The 17,728-nt window shown below is 44.8% G+C and overlaps 1 protein-coding gene across 1 annotated transcript in view; it reads right to left on the bottom strand.

The window, feature by feature from the left end:
- Positions 1–17,728, bottom strand: part of TENM2 (teneurin transmembrane protein 2) — a 996,821-nt gene that overhangs the window by 834,784 nt on the left and 144,309 nt on the right. Inside the window, exon 2 of the mRNA XM_084636387.1 lies at positions 8,864–9,164. Coding sequence (XP_084492513.1) covers positions 8,864–9,089 — 226 coding nt within the window. The 5' untranslated portion in view covers positions 9,090–9,164. The remainder of the gene's footprint in view (positions 1–8,863; positions 9,165–17,728) is intronic.

Genomic DNA, 17,728 nt, shown 5'->3' with positions numbered 1-17,728 from the left:
TTTTCATCCCTTGATGTCGGCTCTTGCTATCATGGTGAAGCAGAATTCACCAAACATTGGATTGTTCACCCACTAATATGAAACATGAGCTGGGTTTAGACCATTGTGAGGCTGGTTAGTTTTCCCTACTGATATTCTTTTGAAATAGTAATCCTGCTCAGTATAAGAGGAACTGCAGGTTCAGACATTTGACGTATGCACTTGGCTGAGCCAATGGGATGAAGCTACTGTCTATGGCGGGGCGGCCAAACTTTTTGGCCTGAGAGCCACATTGGGTTTTGGAAATTGTATGGAGGGCTGGTTAGGGGAGGGGGGCGTGCCCCTCCCAATCCACCCCCCCTGCCTGGACTCCTGCCCCATCCAACCCCTCCCATTCCCTGTCAGCGCCCTTCTGACCTCTACCCCATCCACTCCCTGACTACCCCTGGAACTGCCACCCCATCCAACCCCTCCTCTTCTTCCTGACTGCCCCCCCCGGACCCCCTGCCCCATCCAAGCACTCCTCCTCCCTGTCCCCTGACTGCCCCTGGAACCCCTGCCCCTGACTGCCCCCCTGCCGCCCCATCCAACTCCCACCTTCCTGACTACCCCCTGCCCCCATTCAACCCCCCCATTCCCCACCCCCACACCCCCTGACCACTACCCTGAACTCCCCTGCCCTCTATCCAACCCCCCTACCGCACTGCCTGGAGCACCGGTAGCTGGCGGCGCTACAGCCGTGCCGCAGCACAGAGCACCAGGTCAGGCCGCGGCTCTGGAGCTGCGCTGCCCCAGGAGCTCACCGCCCCGCAGCCCAGAGCATGGCGCCAGCGGGGCAGTGAGCTGACGCTGCGGGAGAGGGGAACAATGGGGGAGGGGCTGGGAGCAAGCCTCCTGGGCCAGGAGCTCAGGGGCCGGGCAGGAGGGTCCCGCGGGCTGGATGTGGCCCACGGGCCATAGTTTGCCCACCTCTGGTCTATGGGATTATGACAATACCTAAATCAGAATCCCCCCCTAAATGTAATGGCACTGTAGCCTGGTGGCACACATAGCCTACCACGCTCATTTTCCACATTTTCACACCAACACTGCAAGGTAGTTTGCTGACAAACAACTATGATGGAAAGGATGTCTTCTTTTGGTTGGTATGTTTGCTTGGAACTAGACAAACCATACAACTCATTTCACACAAGCTCTAAACTAGCTATCAGACTGTAATGATTCAGTCATTATCAATTCTGATTTAAAACAAACAAGAGGCCCTGTGTCCCATCACTATTCCCCTTCACCCAAACTCACTCACAGAGGCATAACTTTTGAAGAGCTGTCTGCTCACAAAATAATGAAACAGACATGCAGAGCAGAAAGACCACAACACCAAACCAAGTTTGAAGGTCTAATTTTAAGCTCTCCAGCCCTGAGTATAACTTGTCAGAAGGGACACAATATTGGGAAAATATCTGAAGCCATGTAAAAGGCAAAAATCATTCAAATTCTTCCTACAGTAGCTAAAAGAAAAATTACTTTCAGGACTACAAATGTTTATTTCCTGGAAAATTTAAATCCATCAACACACCCACTTGAACTTTGAATAAATTAGCATATGTAAATTTTAAGACATCCGCAGCTGGAAACTGTCATGTGCAAATACGTCTTTTCACGTTTTCCTAACTACATTTGGAACTGCACAGCATTTAATCCACACACAGCTATTGCAGACACTGAAAACAGTGTGCAAATTGTGAAACTATGCCTATTCTCCTGTTCATACACACTGGTCATCGCTCTCCCGCACTGGAGTTTGTGGAGGATGCAGGATTGAATGGACGGGGGCGGGCGGCATAGTTAGTCTGGTCTGACCAAATCGACGACCAAAGCATCGCCCAATGAGTAGGCGCAAAGTCCTCCCCTGGAGCAATACTGGGTGCACTTGGTGGTGGTGTGTGATGTAAAGAGGTCTCTGATTGGTGTATCCCAGCAATATGTCTGTGATTATTGGATCATGCAACTCCTATTCATGGTCACTTGCAAAGTTCCGCAGATTCTCTCAGCAGATCATATTCTGTGTGCCAAGCGGGTAGGCTGCTGAATAAAGGATATGATGTGTGACATGCACCATCCCCAGAGAATAACTGACTCCATGTACAGTGCTGGGGACCTTGTGCTCCCTTGTTTACGTAGTACACTGTTGTCGTGTTGTCTGACAAGGACATGGCGATAGCTGATAGCTGGTAAGAACATGTGGCATGCTTTGCATACTACCTGAAATTCAATATGTTTATGCATCCTGGCCTCTTGCATGACCCAGGAGCCTTGTGATCTCCAATGTGAGTGCCCCAGCCTGAATATGACTGTCACGGTCAGTGAGCATGGGCATACCGGAGGTGGTAGCAGGTGTGTCCACCAACAAAGAGAAGAGATAAACCTCCAGTGGAACATTGAATATGGTGTCCATGAACTGGTGCATAGGAGAATAGATTCTTTGGAGCCAAAGCTGTAGACAAAGGTGGAGGTGGGCGAAGCATGTGATGTATGTACATGCCGCCATGTGCCCTAGGATGGAAAGGCAGGTCCTGGCTGAGACCAAAAGGTTGGAAGTTATCGGGGCTATTTGGTCTAGTAGGCTCTGAAATCTGTACTGTGATAGATAAGCTCATGTACCGTCATATCAATGTGAGCTCCTACGAATTCCAGGGACCGCAGAGGATGCAAAGTCAAATTTTTTAGCACTGATGCTCACTCCTAGGGAGGAGAGTGAAAGAAGCTGGGTCGTCGATGCTTGCACTTCCTGTTTGGACCTCACTGCCAGTAGCCTGTCGTTCAAGTATGGGAAGACAAGGATTCCCTGATGTCATAGGTGAGCTGCTACCACACAGAAAACATCTGTAAAAACCTCAAGGGACCCTGGTAAGTCTGAATGGGAGAACCCTGTATTGGAAGCATCGATGCCCCACTTTGAACCTCAGGAACATTCTGGGGGTTGAGTGTATGTCGATATGGAAGTAGACATTTTGCATATCAAAAGCTGTAAACCACATGCTTTTTTCTAGGAAGGGAATGAGGCCACAAGTGTGACCATATGGAATTTTGGCTTGCAAAATGAGTGGTTGGAGATCGTCTCCATCCCCATTTCTTCTTGAGTAACAGGAAATAGTTGCAATAGAACCCTGTGCCCCCAAAGGCTGCTGAGATTGGCTCTGCTGCTCCTCTCTGTAGTCCACCTCTAGGATCAGAATACTGTTGTGAGAAAGAATTCTGCGGAGGGGGTGGCCTGTCGGGGTTGGGTGGATGTTGAAGAAGCACTGTCAAACTATGGTGTAGCTGCATCAAACGATGTCCAGCACCCAATTGTCCGAGCTGGGAGAAAGAATTTGAGATGACCACTGAATGGGCCAGGAGCATTGTTGTACAGAGTGGTTGACTTCTATCTAGGTGCACTCAGAAATACTGCTTTCACAATGGTTCAGTGTATTGCTCAGGAGGTCTGCGATGCCAGAACAGGTGGATGGGCTCCGTGTACCTTACGGATCACTTCTGAGGAGATTCATAGGCCCATCGGTAGAAGAAGTGTGGAGTTCTATAGCGTTGGACTGGTGGTGGGCAACAAAATTTTCTTTTTGGTGCCAGTGTAAAGGTGTTTGGTGCCCCAGGATCATAAGGTGGCTCAGAGATCTTTTAGTGAATGTAAGGAATCAGTTTTCTGGTTGAAGAGGTGTGATTTGTCAAAGAGAAGGTCCTCAATTTTGTTCTGCACCTCTCTAGAGGAACCTAAGAATGTAATCAGGAGTCCCTCCTCATGACAATTCCATTAGCCCATACACATAAGGATGTGTCCACTGAATAAACCACAGCCTGAAATATGGATTTAGTGACCCTGTAAAATTGCTTGGAATCGAGTACGATCCTGCTGAAATAATTTATGTGCAAATTCTTCCATAGTTTATAAAGTCGTAGTTGGCCATCAGTGCCAAGTAGTTAGAGATTGGAACTGTAGTCCAGCTGAGGAGAAGACCTTTCAACCTATGAGGTCTAGTCTTTTACCCTCCCTTTCTGTTGGGGTAGAGCGTTGGTGGTGTTGTTTGGTCCACTGACACAGCCTGTATTTCCAAGGAGTTAGAAGGATGGCGTGAAAAATAAAAATTCTGACCCTTTGAGGGAGTGGGGCGGGGGGGGGGAGGAGAATGTAGTATCTTTTCTCGGCTCTCCTCAGGATGGGTGCACATGTGGCTGGGTATACCATGTGGCATGCACCAGCTAAAGAACAATGTTGCCAAAACCGGTGCATGAAGAATGTTTAATAATTGGTGCAGGCTGCCCTGCACCTCTTCCAGTGGGAACCCAAGAGCATTGGCTATTCTCTGTATGAGTTCTTGAAACTGATGAGAGTTGCCTGGAAGGGAGGAAGGTGTTGATGACACAGTTACATTTGGAAATGAAGGGAATCTCTTCAGATTAACTGGAGCTGGGCTGATCAGCGCAACGTCAAACTCCATTTCTGGATGTCTACCGGATTAAGGGCAGGGCAGTGAAACAGGGGAGTTCTTCCAAGCCAAATGAGACTGTTCTGAAGGTGTATATTGGGGCCATGAACTCCAATATGGCCAACCTGGTTGATCCTGCTGCTGTTGTACTTTGCCCAAGGAGCCAAACACCAGCTTCTTGGGTAAGGCACAGGAGGAAATTGCCACAGAGCCGTCGGAACCCTCTGGTAGTTGTGTTCCCAGAACAGAAGCAGTGGACTGTGCCCAACGTCCATATCCTCAAATTCACAGGAGTCAGAGTCTTGCATTAAAAAGGTGGTGCCGACAGAGATGCCAGAAGAGGATGCACTGGAAAGGTACAGCCAGGAGGTAGATGTAACGCAGGAGATGGAGCCCTCTACAGAGGTAAGTGCACCAAACACATGGAATCATAGAATCATAGAATATCAGGGTTGGAAGGGACCTCAGGAGGTCATCTAGTCCAACCCCCTGCTCAAAGCAGGACCAATCCCCAATTAAATCATCCCAGCCAGGGCTTTTTCAAGCCTGACCTTAAAAACTTCTAAGGAAGGAGATTCTATGGAGACCTCACTCCTTTCAGGGCAAACAGTTCATGAGGGCCAGGAGTGCTTCTGGATCCAGGGACATGGCACATGCGCATAACCCTCAGTGGAGTACACCGTGGACCATCACTTGAAGAACCATCACCCTAAACATCAGATAAGAATCAGGAACACCCTAAAGAGGCAGTTGGGCTGGGAAGTTGTAGGGGCAAAGTTGCGGAAGATTGGCGAGGAGCTAAGTGGTGGACTGAGTACATGACTGGATGTAAGTGGAGGATGCAGGCAGTTTCAATGAACTTTGTCCGACAGACCCTGCCAAAAGATATTGTAGCATAGCTTAGCATACTTTTGCCTGTAAACAGGTTAGTTTATGTAATAAGCATAAATCATACATATAAGAATGTAACCAGCTGTTGACCCCACGTAATCCTAAAATAAGCGCGGAGAATATAGCACCACAGAGGACTCCCGTCCCGGCGGAGTCCTGCCTGGTCAGCTGTCCCAAACAGTCAGAGTCCCCTGCAGCCCCTCCGCGTGTCCTAGGGGCTCCCCGCACAGATTGGAGCATAAGTTCTTCCTTCCTTCCTTCAATGAAGCGTAGCTTACTATTCTTAGGCCTGAGTGTCCTCCTTTCACTGGCATCTCCCCTCCCAGCCCTCACGGGCACAGAAGTCTATGGCCCAGATAAACAAAAACAATATTTTGCTTCCCATACGCTAGGACTAAAGAGACTTTCAGCGTGGCCCAGGTAGCCTATATGATGGGGATTACTCACAGAATTAAGACACAAGCAAAAGAAGACTATAGATGAGCAGAATCACATCAGGGAAGAGAACTGAAAATGGATCTTAAGTGGGATAAGAACAGTATTAACATACTAAAATTAAGGCAATGTGCATGGGATACAAGCAAAAATAATTAGAAGCAAGACTTCTTAGTGGAGATTATGACCAAAAACTGATACTTGGCAGGATGATTCTAAAACTGAATATCGTAACAGTTGGGTAATAAAACATTTTTTGTGTACATACAAATAAGAATGAATATGACCAGCAAGAGGGGGAGTATGATAGATCAAGATCAATTACTGCACCAGCAAGCCAAAGTCCATCACAAAAGAGAGTTATAGTGAAATTCTTTGGGTAAGAATACAAGGAATGATGAACAAAAAAGAAAAACCAACACAGAAGATTACCAGGTCTGAAGGAGGATGAGAACTAAATTTCTAGACCTACTCTTAAACCACAAGCATCAAACTCATATTTGCCGGATTATGAAATCCCACATATTTTTTACCAATTATACCCTCCCATGCAGCAACAAAGATGATTGCTTTAGGGCAGAGGTGGGCAAAATATGGCCCGCGGGCCACATCCAGCCCGTGGGACCCTTCTGCCTGGCCCCTGAGCTCTTGGCCTGGGAGGCTTGCCCCCAGTCCCTCCCCCACTGTCCCCATTCCCCGCAGCCTCAGCGCGCCATGCTGCTGGTGTAGTGTATTAAATTGCTCCGCGTAGGAATATGCTTCTGGTAGCAGTTACGGAGATCAATTTACTACTCTACACCAGGCGCAACACTCTGGGAGGCCGGGCAATGCTCTGGTCAGCATGGCTGTAGCGCTGCCAACCACCGGTGCTCTGTGCTGCGCAGTAAGGGGGCAGGGAGCAGGGCAACTTGTATAGAGGGCAGGGGAGTTCGGGGTGGTGGTCAGGGGGCGGGGATTGAATGGAGGCAGGGATCCCAGGGGGGTTTGGATGGGGTGGTGAGGGGCAGTCAGGGGATAGGGAGAGGGTGTGTGTGGGGTGGGGGTGGGAAGGGGCAGGGGTCCTGGGGGGGCCCCCCATCAGGGAACAGGGAGGGGTTGGATGGGGGCAGGGATCCTGGGGGGCAGGCAGGGGCAGGGCTTCCGGGGGCGGTCAGGGGACAGGGAGCAGGGTGTGTGTGTGGATGGGGCAGGGGAAGAAGAAACCTGGAAAAAAGAAAACAAAAGATGAAAATAGAAATGTAGGTTTCATAGCGTAGTCAGTAAATTAAACCTGAGTTGAGGTGAATGTGTACAGCAGCGTAATAGACCAGTGCACTTTGGGATTGCATAAGCAGAGGCTTCCCATCACACATCAAGGCGGCAATAATTCCTCTCCACATGGCTCAAGCGCAACAGCTTCTGACATGCATTTCATTTTGGTCACCACATTCCCCAGAAAAATACTAACAAACTGAAAGAAGACCAGAGAAAAGCAACAGAAATAAGGGAACTTGAAAGAATGACATTTGAGGAGAGATTAAAATAGCTAAATACGTACAGATTTTCTAACAAGATGAAAGTCGGGCTATAGTAACAGTCTTCAGATATGAAACATGTGTAAAGCCAATGAGGAAGAGAAAATTTAGAGCGGTACAAGACATTAACAACTAGGTGAAGCGAGATAAAATTAGAAAGAGAGAGTGTATGCTGAATATCAGAAGAACACTAAGAATGTGCTGTAGAGAATAATCTTATGTTGTTAGGGAGATAGGATTCTACTAGAGTGATAGCCTTAAAAGTTAGAGGAGTCCTATGTTAGCGTGGTACTTTACTAAGAGATTTACTTCCTCGTTGGGGGAGTAAGAAGAGAGGACATATTAATAAATTCAAGCTGCATAAATCCACTCAAATGTTACACAATAAACCACATCTAATTCTTCATGTGGAATTGATTTACTTTTTAGCTCCCCTCTATGCAATTTTGGGGCAAGTGGCAATCTAATGAAGCAAAACATTCGGTGAAGTTGAGCAGATCAATGACTGCTCATCTGAAGCTATGTTTACATCTCTCCCCCTCATCCCAAAACACACAGAATTATGCTGTGTTTCACTTTACTAAGACAACTCTCAAAACAGAAGCAGAAACATGTGCAGTGAGGCACTAACAAAGAGAAATATTTTAAGCTATTTCTTAGAGAAGTTTAAATTCTCTTTCGTTCAGTAGAATCTAGATAGATATTTGAAGCAGACAATTTTATATTGAGTAGGTCATTCAAATTGTTAGTGCAAAGAGAATTGTGTAAAGTTGAAATTTAATATGAGTTTTAGAATCTCAGTGAGGTGCTAATATATTATAGCCAATTATTAATTATTTGTTTTATTAAATAAAGTATAAGCCAACTGCAGTGACATAATGAAGCCAAAAGAAACAGCATCCCATTTCTGTGATACATGTTAGAAACAGGGGAGAAAATCCAAGGTACCAGATTAGTAATTACTGTATGCTAATCACAATGTTTTACTGATTTTAGTAATATAGCCAATCAAAGAAACAAAAAGCAACATGAAAATGTCACTATTATGCCTAAAACTAATACAAATGACATACTGTAAGGTTATAATATTTGCCAATATATGACAAATATGACAACTGGTTAGGAGTCATTCGTGCCTCTCTATTTAAAACATGTTAAAACAGTGATCTAGGTTTGCCTCACTTACAGAAAGTGACTTCTGACAGGATCGGAAGCCTAAATGTTCACAGCTTAACAGGACAATGGAAGGAAATGAATTTCCTAATCCGATGAAGCGAGCAGTAGCTCATGAAAGCTTATGCTCAAATAAATTTGTTAGTCTCCAAAGTGCCACAAGTACTCCTTTTCTTTTCGTGGATACAGAAACACAGCTGCTACTCTGAAACCTAATTGAAAATGCAACCCTGTTGCTGCTTTGAAAAGGTAAAAATGACAAGCATTATCCTTTCTCCATTTTACAGGCATTTCTAACGCTACTGGCATGCAGACATACACATTACTGATAGCGGTTATTGTACTGGGGATTATTGGGATCAAAAAAAAAAAGTTGTACATTACACATACCTTGTCTTGGAAACTCATCTGACTCTCGGTGAACTAGGTCAGAAACTCTATTTCCGTAGTGCATTCTGGTGTCATGATCATAGGCCTTCAATGTCTCACTTGAGCTATAGGACTTCTGAGTTGGTACTCGGCAGTCCTCACTGTCCAATGAAGAACTTGTATAGCGGCATTCCTTCCCACACCGACCTCTTGTTAGAGAGCGGTGTCTTCGATCTTTTATATCCATTATTCTGAGTCAGGAAGAAAAATCAACCTTTTCAGAATAGTTTCTCCTTAATCTTGGGGCTAGTCACTCTACCACCTAAAACAAAAAGATAATAAAAAAGAGTGAGAATTGGAGATACAATATGCTGTGACATTTCACTTTTCTTCACTTGTTCAGAAACACAAAGTGGGCAAACTTGATGGAAAATAAGACCTTTATAAATTCCTTATAAACTTAGATAAATTGACTTTAATGGGGGAAAAGAAGAAAAAGGAAATGGATTTAGCTGTAAGTTTTGTTTAATTTAAACTATGCTTTTATTGAAGTTTAAAAACTGGAAAAAAATAAACCTACTGTAATCTTTTGATTTCCGAACGCACTTTGATAATACAAACCGACAGCCAGTTATTAGCTCTTGTGATGAAACAGTATAAAGAAAAACAGATTCAAACCAACTAATTATTTCCTTTTACTGCAGGATGTGGAATGTGGAGTGTCATATGAAATACACAACTAAGATTGAAGCATGCAAGGACAATTACAAACATGAGGCATTAATATTCAGCATTAATGAACTACAATGGTACACATTATATTTTGTGACCATGTGAGTGTACAGCAAGGTCTAGAAAGAAATAATTAAAAGTTTCTTCATTATCTATACAGCCCCCTCCACCATTCCTAACCCCCCTCCATCTCTTTAAAAAAATTAAAAGTGTGTGTTGAAGAATTTCTCAATCTACCATTGCAATTGAGCAAATCTGTATTTACACCACATAAGAAAAAAGACTTTCTGGAAGTCATTTGAAATTGTTAGGCTGCTTGATCCTAAAACAAAATTTGTCTTGGATGCTGAGAAACACTATTTGATTTTATTCATTTATATATGTTATATACATGCACCCTTTACCAAGACGTACTATGCTTGATACAACTGTAAAATACAGACCCAACAATGTCTTTCAGTTGTACCTCCTGAGTTCTCCAAAGGAATTAACTGTTACAGTCCACATTTTTGAACTTAAAGAGGGCTCACACGGCTTCTTTCCATCATTTGTGGAAGTGGATGCCTTCATTTCATGTTACCAAATTACAGAAAACTTGTTTACAAACTGCTGTCTAATTAACACTATGAGCTTTAGCTGTTCACTTTTCAGATTATCCCACGTCTTGAACAGGCTAACTGGTTAATCACGGACATTCCATCTGCATTTTTAATTTAAACATGTGTGCAATTTTACTCATATGAGCAGTGGCCCATTAAAGTCTGATTACTCATGTAAGTAAGGTCATATATGGGCATACATGTTTGCAAGATCAGGGCTTTAGTTTGTAATAAGCTCACCATTGCAGACAAGATGTGATTGGTCAGTGGAGCTGGTAAACCAGATAAATTTCTTCCCAGCATTCAGACACTGACATTTATACTAGTTTTGTTGTTTTCTATATTTTTCTCTCAGGAGGAGGAAGTTAGGTAACCAGGAGAGCCAGCTGTTTTAAGACGCCTACATGTACTTTGCAATCTGTGAGCTCTGAAATATAAAAACATACTTGTCCCCCCGCCCACCACACACACATATTGTTCTTGTTTATAATTATAATACATTACAGCTAAAAACCAATAAACTTTTCCTCCCCAATCCTTTTTCCCCGCTACGTACTGCTGCTACTTGGACTAGAGCTAGTGTATCAGGTTAGACTGCAAAAGTTCAACGAACAGTACAGAAGAACAAGAAAACTGTAGAACATTTTGAATCATCGATCTGTGGTTTGTGTGGCTAAGTGCACTTTTGAATATCTGAATTTTTAAAAACTTGGCAGCATTAAGTCCTCAAACCTGCAGCCATTTTCACACTTACTTAATTTTAAGCACAGGAGCAGTTTCAGTGACTTCAGTGTGTCTACCCACATTTTCCAAATTTAAATGTAAGACTTAAATGTTTGCAGGATTGAGGATCTTCATTCACCACCCACACACTACAACACAATCAAATGCACTACCAGTGCATCACAATTTTAACCACACAAATAGGGTATTGAGGCAGCATGCCTCCTTGTGTAGTTGCAGTGCAAGGCTGGGAGAGCACTTTCCCTGAGCTCCAAAAAACCCTCCTCCACAAGGGGCGTAGCTCCCAGCACTGGTGCACTGTCTAAATTGGCGCTTTACAGTGCTGCAACTTGCTGCACTCAGGGTGGTGTTTTTTCACACCTGTGAACAGGGCCTGCCTACAACATTTTGGCACCTGAGGCAGAGAGTTCAAATGACGCCCCCATGCACCCTCGCTTGGGCCAAAACTTGGAAAGATCTCAATTCCGCCTTCTTCCTGTTCTTCTGCTCTCATGGTACTGCTCTGCTACCTACCCCAATAATAGGAGAGCTAACAACTTAAAATGCCTTGTTCAAAAATGTTAAGTAACCTTTTCAAACCCCTGAACAGCAAATGTAACTTTTCTTGTCTGCGTAGTAAACACTGGCATTTTTATCTGTTTGAATAATCAAAGTGGTGCTTTCCGGGCTTTCTTGGTTGCAAAGATTTGACCTGCTTCCTGAAGGTCCACAGCCTGGGCCAGCTCATGCTCTATCGAGATGGTTGCAAGGCCGACCAGCCTCTGCTGTGTCATTATGGAGCGTAAATGTGTTTTCATTAACTTCAGCTTGGAGAAGCTGCGTTCTCCACTGGCAACTGTTACAGGAAGTGTCAGAAGTATGCGCAGAGCAACAAAAGCATTTGGAAAGAGGGTGGTCACTTGTTTTGTGCAAATATATTCCAGAACAGCCTTTGGAGTTGATTCTGCTGAAATGTATCTTGAAAGGGCTTTCAGTTCATCACCTAAATCACTCGCATCAATATTGCACATGTCATCTTGTGTCAACATTGTCTTTAGTGCCCTGCATTGCTGGTGTAGGTCTTCTTCCGGTATAGTGAGGAGTTTTGGAATATCCTACAACATCCCAAATATACTGCTGTGTTCCTTGAGCTGCATGAAACGTTCTTCAACTGACTGTATTGCACAATCTAGCACCTGGTTAAAGAATTCAACTTCACATCGTTGTTTGGGGTCTCTTATGGGATTATCCCATGCCTCGTCATCAAAATGTCATCTTCGGTGACTCTTGTATTCTTGAATGGGTGGGAAAAGAGCTTCAGTGTGAAGTTCCTCTGCCAACATCTGTGCACTCTTCAGAACATTTTGAAATCCCTCATCTGACCGGTAAGACTGTAGGTATGACTTTGCTTTGTCCAGTTATTCCATTGCTCCAGATATATCAAGGTCAACACCGTGGAGTCTCTTGCTTACAATATTTATTTCAAACAGTAGGTCATGCCACAACACTAAGCCACACAGAAATTTGAAGTTATGTATGTTTCTGGCGATTCCATTTCCCTCTGCCACTGTTCTCCCGTGACAGTTCCTGTCATAGCATTATCCTCCATAATGGCAACTAGGGCATCATCTATCTTCCCAATTTGGTGTTTGATAGGCTTTATGGCCTCCACTCAACTTTCCCATTGTGTGCCCCTCAGTGGTTTCAGTGTCAGAGAGGATGTTCCCAGATGTTGCTTCAAAATTTGCCATCGATGAGTTGATGCAGAGAAAAATATGAATTACATTAAAAAATTCAGCAGTCTCACTAGAAGCTGATGCTACATCCCTGACCACCAAGTTCAATGAATGAGAAGTGCATGGGACAAAAAAAGCTTGAGGGTTTAACTCTCGGATCTGTGTCTGCACTCCTCTGTTCTTGCCTCTCACGTTGGCACCATTTTCGTAGCCCTGACCTCTCATGTCAGCTATTGCAATTCCCATATCTTCCAAGAAGCACATTTGTCATACCAGCTCCTATAGTATCATCAATGTCATTAAATTATAGAAAATGCTCTCTGACAGTCACCATTGCAGGGACATTTTCACTGGGTCCTGTTGTTGTTACAAAACACACCATCAAGGTCATTTGTTCCGTATGGCTGATGTCAGGTGTGCAGTCCAGAATAACAGACTAATATCTTGCTGACTTCAGATCTGCCACAATCTTGTTTGACTTTTGTTGCCCATGACTGTATGATCTCATTTTGAATTGTTTTTCCAAGGTAGTAGTGTGTGTACATTTCTTGGGTGGTGACTCTTCTTAGATACTCCTGCAGTACGGCAACAAACTCAGCCATCAGCTCCACAATTTTAAGGAAGTTTCCATTGTTTGGCACATACAGCTGATCTGAAGTGCCACGGAGTGCTACGTTTTGGGTAGCAAGAATTCTCACAATGGCAATGAGCCTTTTCAGAACATTTTGTCAGTAAAGAGACTCTGATGCAATCTTCTCTTGATGCTGATCATCTATGGTGGCCTTTCACTTTAGTCTCATCTCAAGCTCTTTCCTCCTATGGAATGCTCTCTGGTGATTTGCTGCCTTCTCTTGGCATGCCAGATTTCTAGCCGAATTTTTCAGGTTCTTTGTCCCTGTAGAACTGTGACAGACCCAGACCAGTGGGGTATCCAGTAGTCTGGTAGAAGGCAAATATACTGGCCACTGGACGAATAGTTTTCGGTTCCCTGAGTGACCAGAGCAGGGGCTGCCCTAGAGCAATCAGGATCCTGCTAGAACCAATTAAGACAGGCAAGCTAATTGAGACACCTGGAGCCAATAAAGAAATTAGAATCAATTATGGCAGGCAGGCTAATCAGGACACCTGGTTTAAAAAGGACCTCCCATCAGTTAGTGCAGGGGAGAAGGCAAGGAGCAGAGAGTGAGAAGGTGTACTGCTGGAGGACTGAAGAATACAAGCATGATCAGGCTTCAGGAGGAAGATCCTGCAGTGAGGATAAAAAAGGTGCTGGGGGAAGGCCATGGGGAAGTAGCCGAGGGAGCTGTAGCTGTCATGCAGCTTATACAGGGGACATTGTAGACAGCTGCTATCCACAGGGCCCTGGGCTGGAATCCGGTGTAGAGGGTGGACCCGGGTTCCCCCCATCTCCTGATCGGACACAGGAGGAGTTGCCCTGTTCTGTGAGGAATACCAGAAGGGAAGGTCTAATTTGGAAAGGGATCTGGCCTGTCCCCAACACACTAGAGACTGCGGGGATTGTTCTCTGTTTCCCCCATGCTGGGCAGTGAGGAGGTTAGCTGAGTGAATGACAGGTTTGAGCCTCTAGCACAAGGGTGGGCAAACTTTTTGGGCCAAGGGCCACATCTGGGTGGGGAAATTGTATACAGGGCTGGAGCAGGGGGTTGAGGTGCAGGAGGGAATGCAGCGTGTGTGTGGGGGGGTGTGGTGTGCAGGAACGGGCTCAGGGCAAGGGATTGGGGCAGAGGAGGGGTGCAGGCGGGGTGCAAGGTGCAGGAAGGGGGCTTAGGATAGGGAGTTGGTGGGTGGGGTGCAGGAGGGGTTTGGGCTCTGGGCCGGTGCTGCTTACCTAAAGCATCTCCGTGGTGGCAGCAGCACGCACCGGGGCCAGGGCAGGCTGCTCCCATTGGCCGTGGTTCCTGGTTCCCAGCCAATGGTAGCTGCGGGGGGCAGTGCCTGGGAGGCAAGGGAAATGGACACACCCTCCCCCCCTCTCCTCCGGGGCCCTAGGGACGTGGTGCTGGCCACTTCTGAGAGCGGTGCAAGGCCTGTGGCACCAAGGGAGGCAATCCCACAGGCTGGATCCAAAGCCCTGAGGGGCTGGATCCGGTCCGTGGGCCATAGTTTGCCCACCCCTGCTCTAGCAGAAGCGGCCAAGCTGAGGGCTGCCGTGAACCCTCTGAGGCAAGCAAATCCAGCAAAAAGCACAGGACCCACCGAGGCAGAGGAGGAACTTTGTCACAAGAACCCAATCTGGCCGGAACATTAGACTGGAAGAGTTTGCAACAAAAACAGTATGCAGCATTCTGGGGTTTTGAGTACATAAGCCATGGCCTCGCTACATTGTCACCATTGGGAATTTCATGCCAGTAATGTGTTGGATGGAAACTTCTGTTTTCATTGTCTTTGGGGAACATGAAGTTTTGTCACTTGCTGTGGCCCATGCAGTACAAGGAAGTCCCTCAAGCTACAGCTCAACTAGGTCCACAGTCCTGGATCATCTAGACTTAAGGAACTAAACTCAGCAGCAGCTGTTTCTTGCACCTCCACCACACTCTTCTCCGATCTACACTTCAGGAATGTGCATGGTTACATCCATTTGAGATGGAGATATGGATGCTGCAGTAGCTGCCAGGTCACCTGCACTCTGACTAACTGGAAGATCAGGCATTTCCTCACCACTCTCATCCTCACCGGGGCCGGAAGGCTCACCATGAACATTTGTGTCTATGTATCTCAGGAGGGCTTCTTCCTGCTTAGATAGAAAGCTTCCTTTGCTTTCTTACTTTTTCTTAATGCTGCCCCAGAGGAATGTTTTCTTCTTCTTTCACTCATGACTGCTGTTCTGTGCAAGCTATAGTGGCTCTCAACCCTCAATTGACATGGACAAATAAGCAGGGCCTGAGTGAGGGAAGATATCAGCATCTCAAGGGCCTAACTGGCTCCTACTACTTCAGTTGACTGCCTGATCTCCTCAAGTGGGTTCAGGGAAGCAGCAGGAAACGGGAAGCTCCCTGAGAAGCTGGTGTTAATCAATCCAGGCTCCTGGGGGTGTTAGAGAGGTACATAAGAGGCTCCTCCTCCTCTCTCTCCCTGCAGCTTTCTGTTATTCCCTCTCACCTTTTCTCCTGCCTGCCATGTCTCTTGTACTCTCCTTCCTCACAGCACTCCACCGTCTCTGTACATTAGAGCAGAGAGAATACATATGCACCAGCAGCAGACACAATTTTCTACACTCTGGGTCCTAGTGGTGCCCCCCCACCCCCAGTCTGGCACCTGAGGCAGCCGCCTCGGTTCGCCTCATGGTAAGGCCAGCCCTGCCTGTGAGCGAGAAAGTTGCAGTGCTGTAAATTGCTAGTGTAGACAAGCCCTGTGTGATCTCAGCTTTCTTGGTTTCACACCAGAGTGCTTATACCACTTTTTCTTTGGTGTCACTTTACTGAATTCTATGGGATGACTCCTGATTTGTATCATAGTGTAAATGAGATCAGAATCAGTCCTACCATTCTAACACAGGCCCAAACCATTTTAGGGTTTTAATTTGAGCAGAGGAGTAGACAGTGATAACCACTCAGGCCCCAGTGATGAAGACTGCTTTGTATGGCAGATCCCTGTGCCTGAACAGATTAGGCTTTGGGATCAGAGAGGTTCATACCCAGAAAAACTGGGAAGATCCTACCAATTGAGAGTAAGAATAGCAAGCATTTTGATTGGAAAACAAACAATGTGCTCATTTTACGATTGGTAGTGAGAAGTAGTGATGATTCACACAACCCTTTGGTCAGTTACTAAGAGGGCAACATAACAGAAGCCATCTGGCCTTTTTCATTACTGAAAACAAATTTGGAGTGTTCACCACTCTAGCTCATCCAAAGAGCACTAAGGATATCTAATGAATTTTTGTTCTCAAAAAGCCTTATTTCAAGCAGCTTTAATTGGTTCCTGCATTTTACACATTTAAACATTTTGATCATCACAGTCTAGTAGTTACAACATCTAGTTTTCACCATGACGACTCTCATACCAGAAGAGGATTTTTTCCCCTCACTGGGAAAGACTAAGCTGATTAAAAGGAAGTCTTCATAATTATTAAATGAATTGAAATAAAGTTGATAGCCTTTATATCAAACAAGGTGGCTGATTTTAACCCCTTTACTAACTTGAAAAATGGCTGACAAACCTACACTATGTTACCAAGTGAAAAACAAACAAACAGGCTGTAGTCATGCCTAGACTTGTTTCCCCATCACACCTAGGTTTGTTTCTGGGGAACAGAAGGATAAAGAGTATGAAAGGGATGGAAAAAGACGTGGGTAATAGAAAGTGAAAATGACACGTGGGACAGGTCTTTGTATTCCTAAAACTTCTGAGGTCCATGTTTTTTTAAAAAAAAAACCAAAAAACAAAAAACAAAACACCACACGTTTCCCCTCAGAATAGTTTCCTTGTTTGCTCGGGGGTGGGGGGAACAGGATAACACAACTAACAGTTATAGAAGTTTGCACTTACATAGTATTTTTCATATGAGGAACTCAAATGATTTACAAAATATTAATTAAGCCTTACAAAAAGCCCTGTGAAGTAGGTATATATTATCCTCATTTTACAGATGAGGTAACTAAAGCACAGAGGGGTAAGTGTCTTGCTCAAGGTCACACAATGAGTCCGAGACATACCCAGAAGTTCTAACTCACAGTTCTCCGCTCTCACTAGTGTTATCTATACAGTTTGATCATTTTATGTAGCATGATAAAAAAAGGAGGAAAATTCACATAATACAAAAAAAAGCTAAACATTCATTTAATAGAATGTCTTAATTTGTGTAGCTGAATAAATCCGTGAAAAGGATTTAAAGCTCAAACGCAAGCTGGTCATTGTAAACATTTCCTAAAATTTGCCTTAAGAATACAAGTACTTTTCCTGCATAAAAAGAACGATCAACTGCTGCAGTGCTGATAATAAAGATGGAAAGAATCATTGCAGGATTAATACAATACAGTTAAGCATACTTTAACAATTTTGTATAATCATGTCAGAGAATATTTTTGAATCAAGAAACAATTTTCTAAATAATTTTTTGACTAAGACCTTGATCA

This window comes from Lepidochelys olivacea (genome assembly GCF_965140295.1).
Source record: "Lepidochelys olivacea isolate rLepOli2 genome assembly, chromosome: 8".
Lineage (NCBI taxonomy): Eukaryota > Metazoa > Chordata > Testudines > Cheloniidae > Lepidochelys > Lepidochelys olivacea.
The sequence above is the reverse complement of the archived record's forward strand: the minus strand, read 5'-3'. Positions and strand labels throughout refer to the sequence as shown.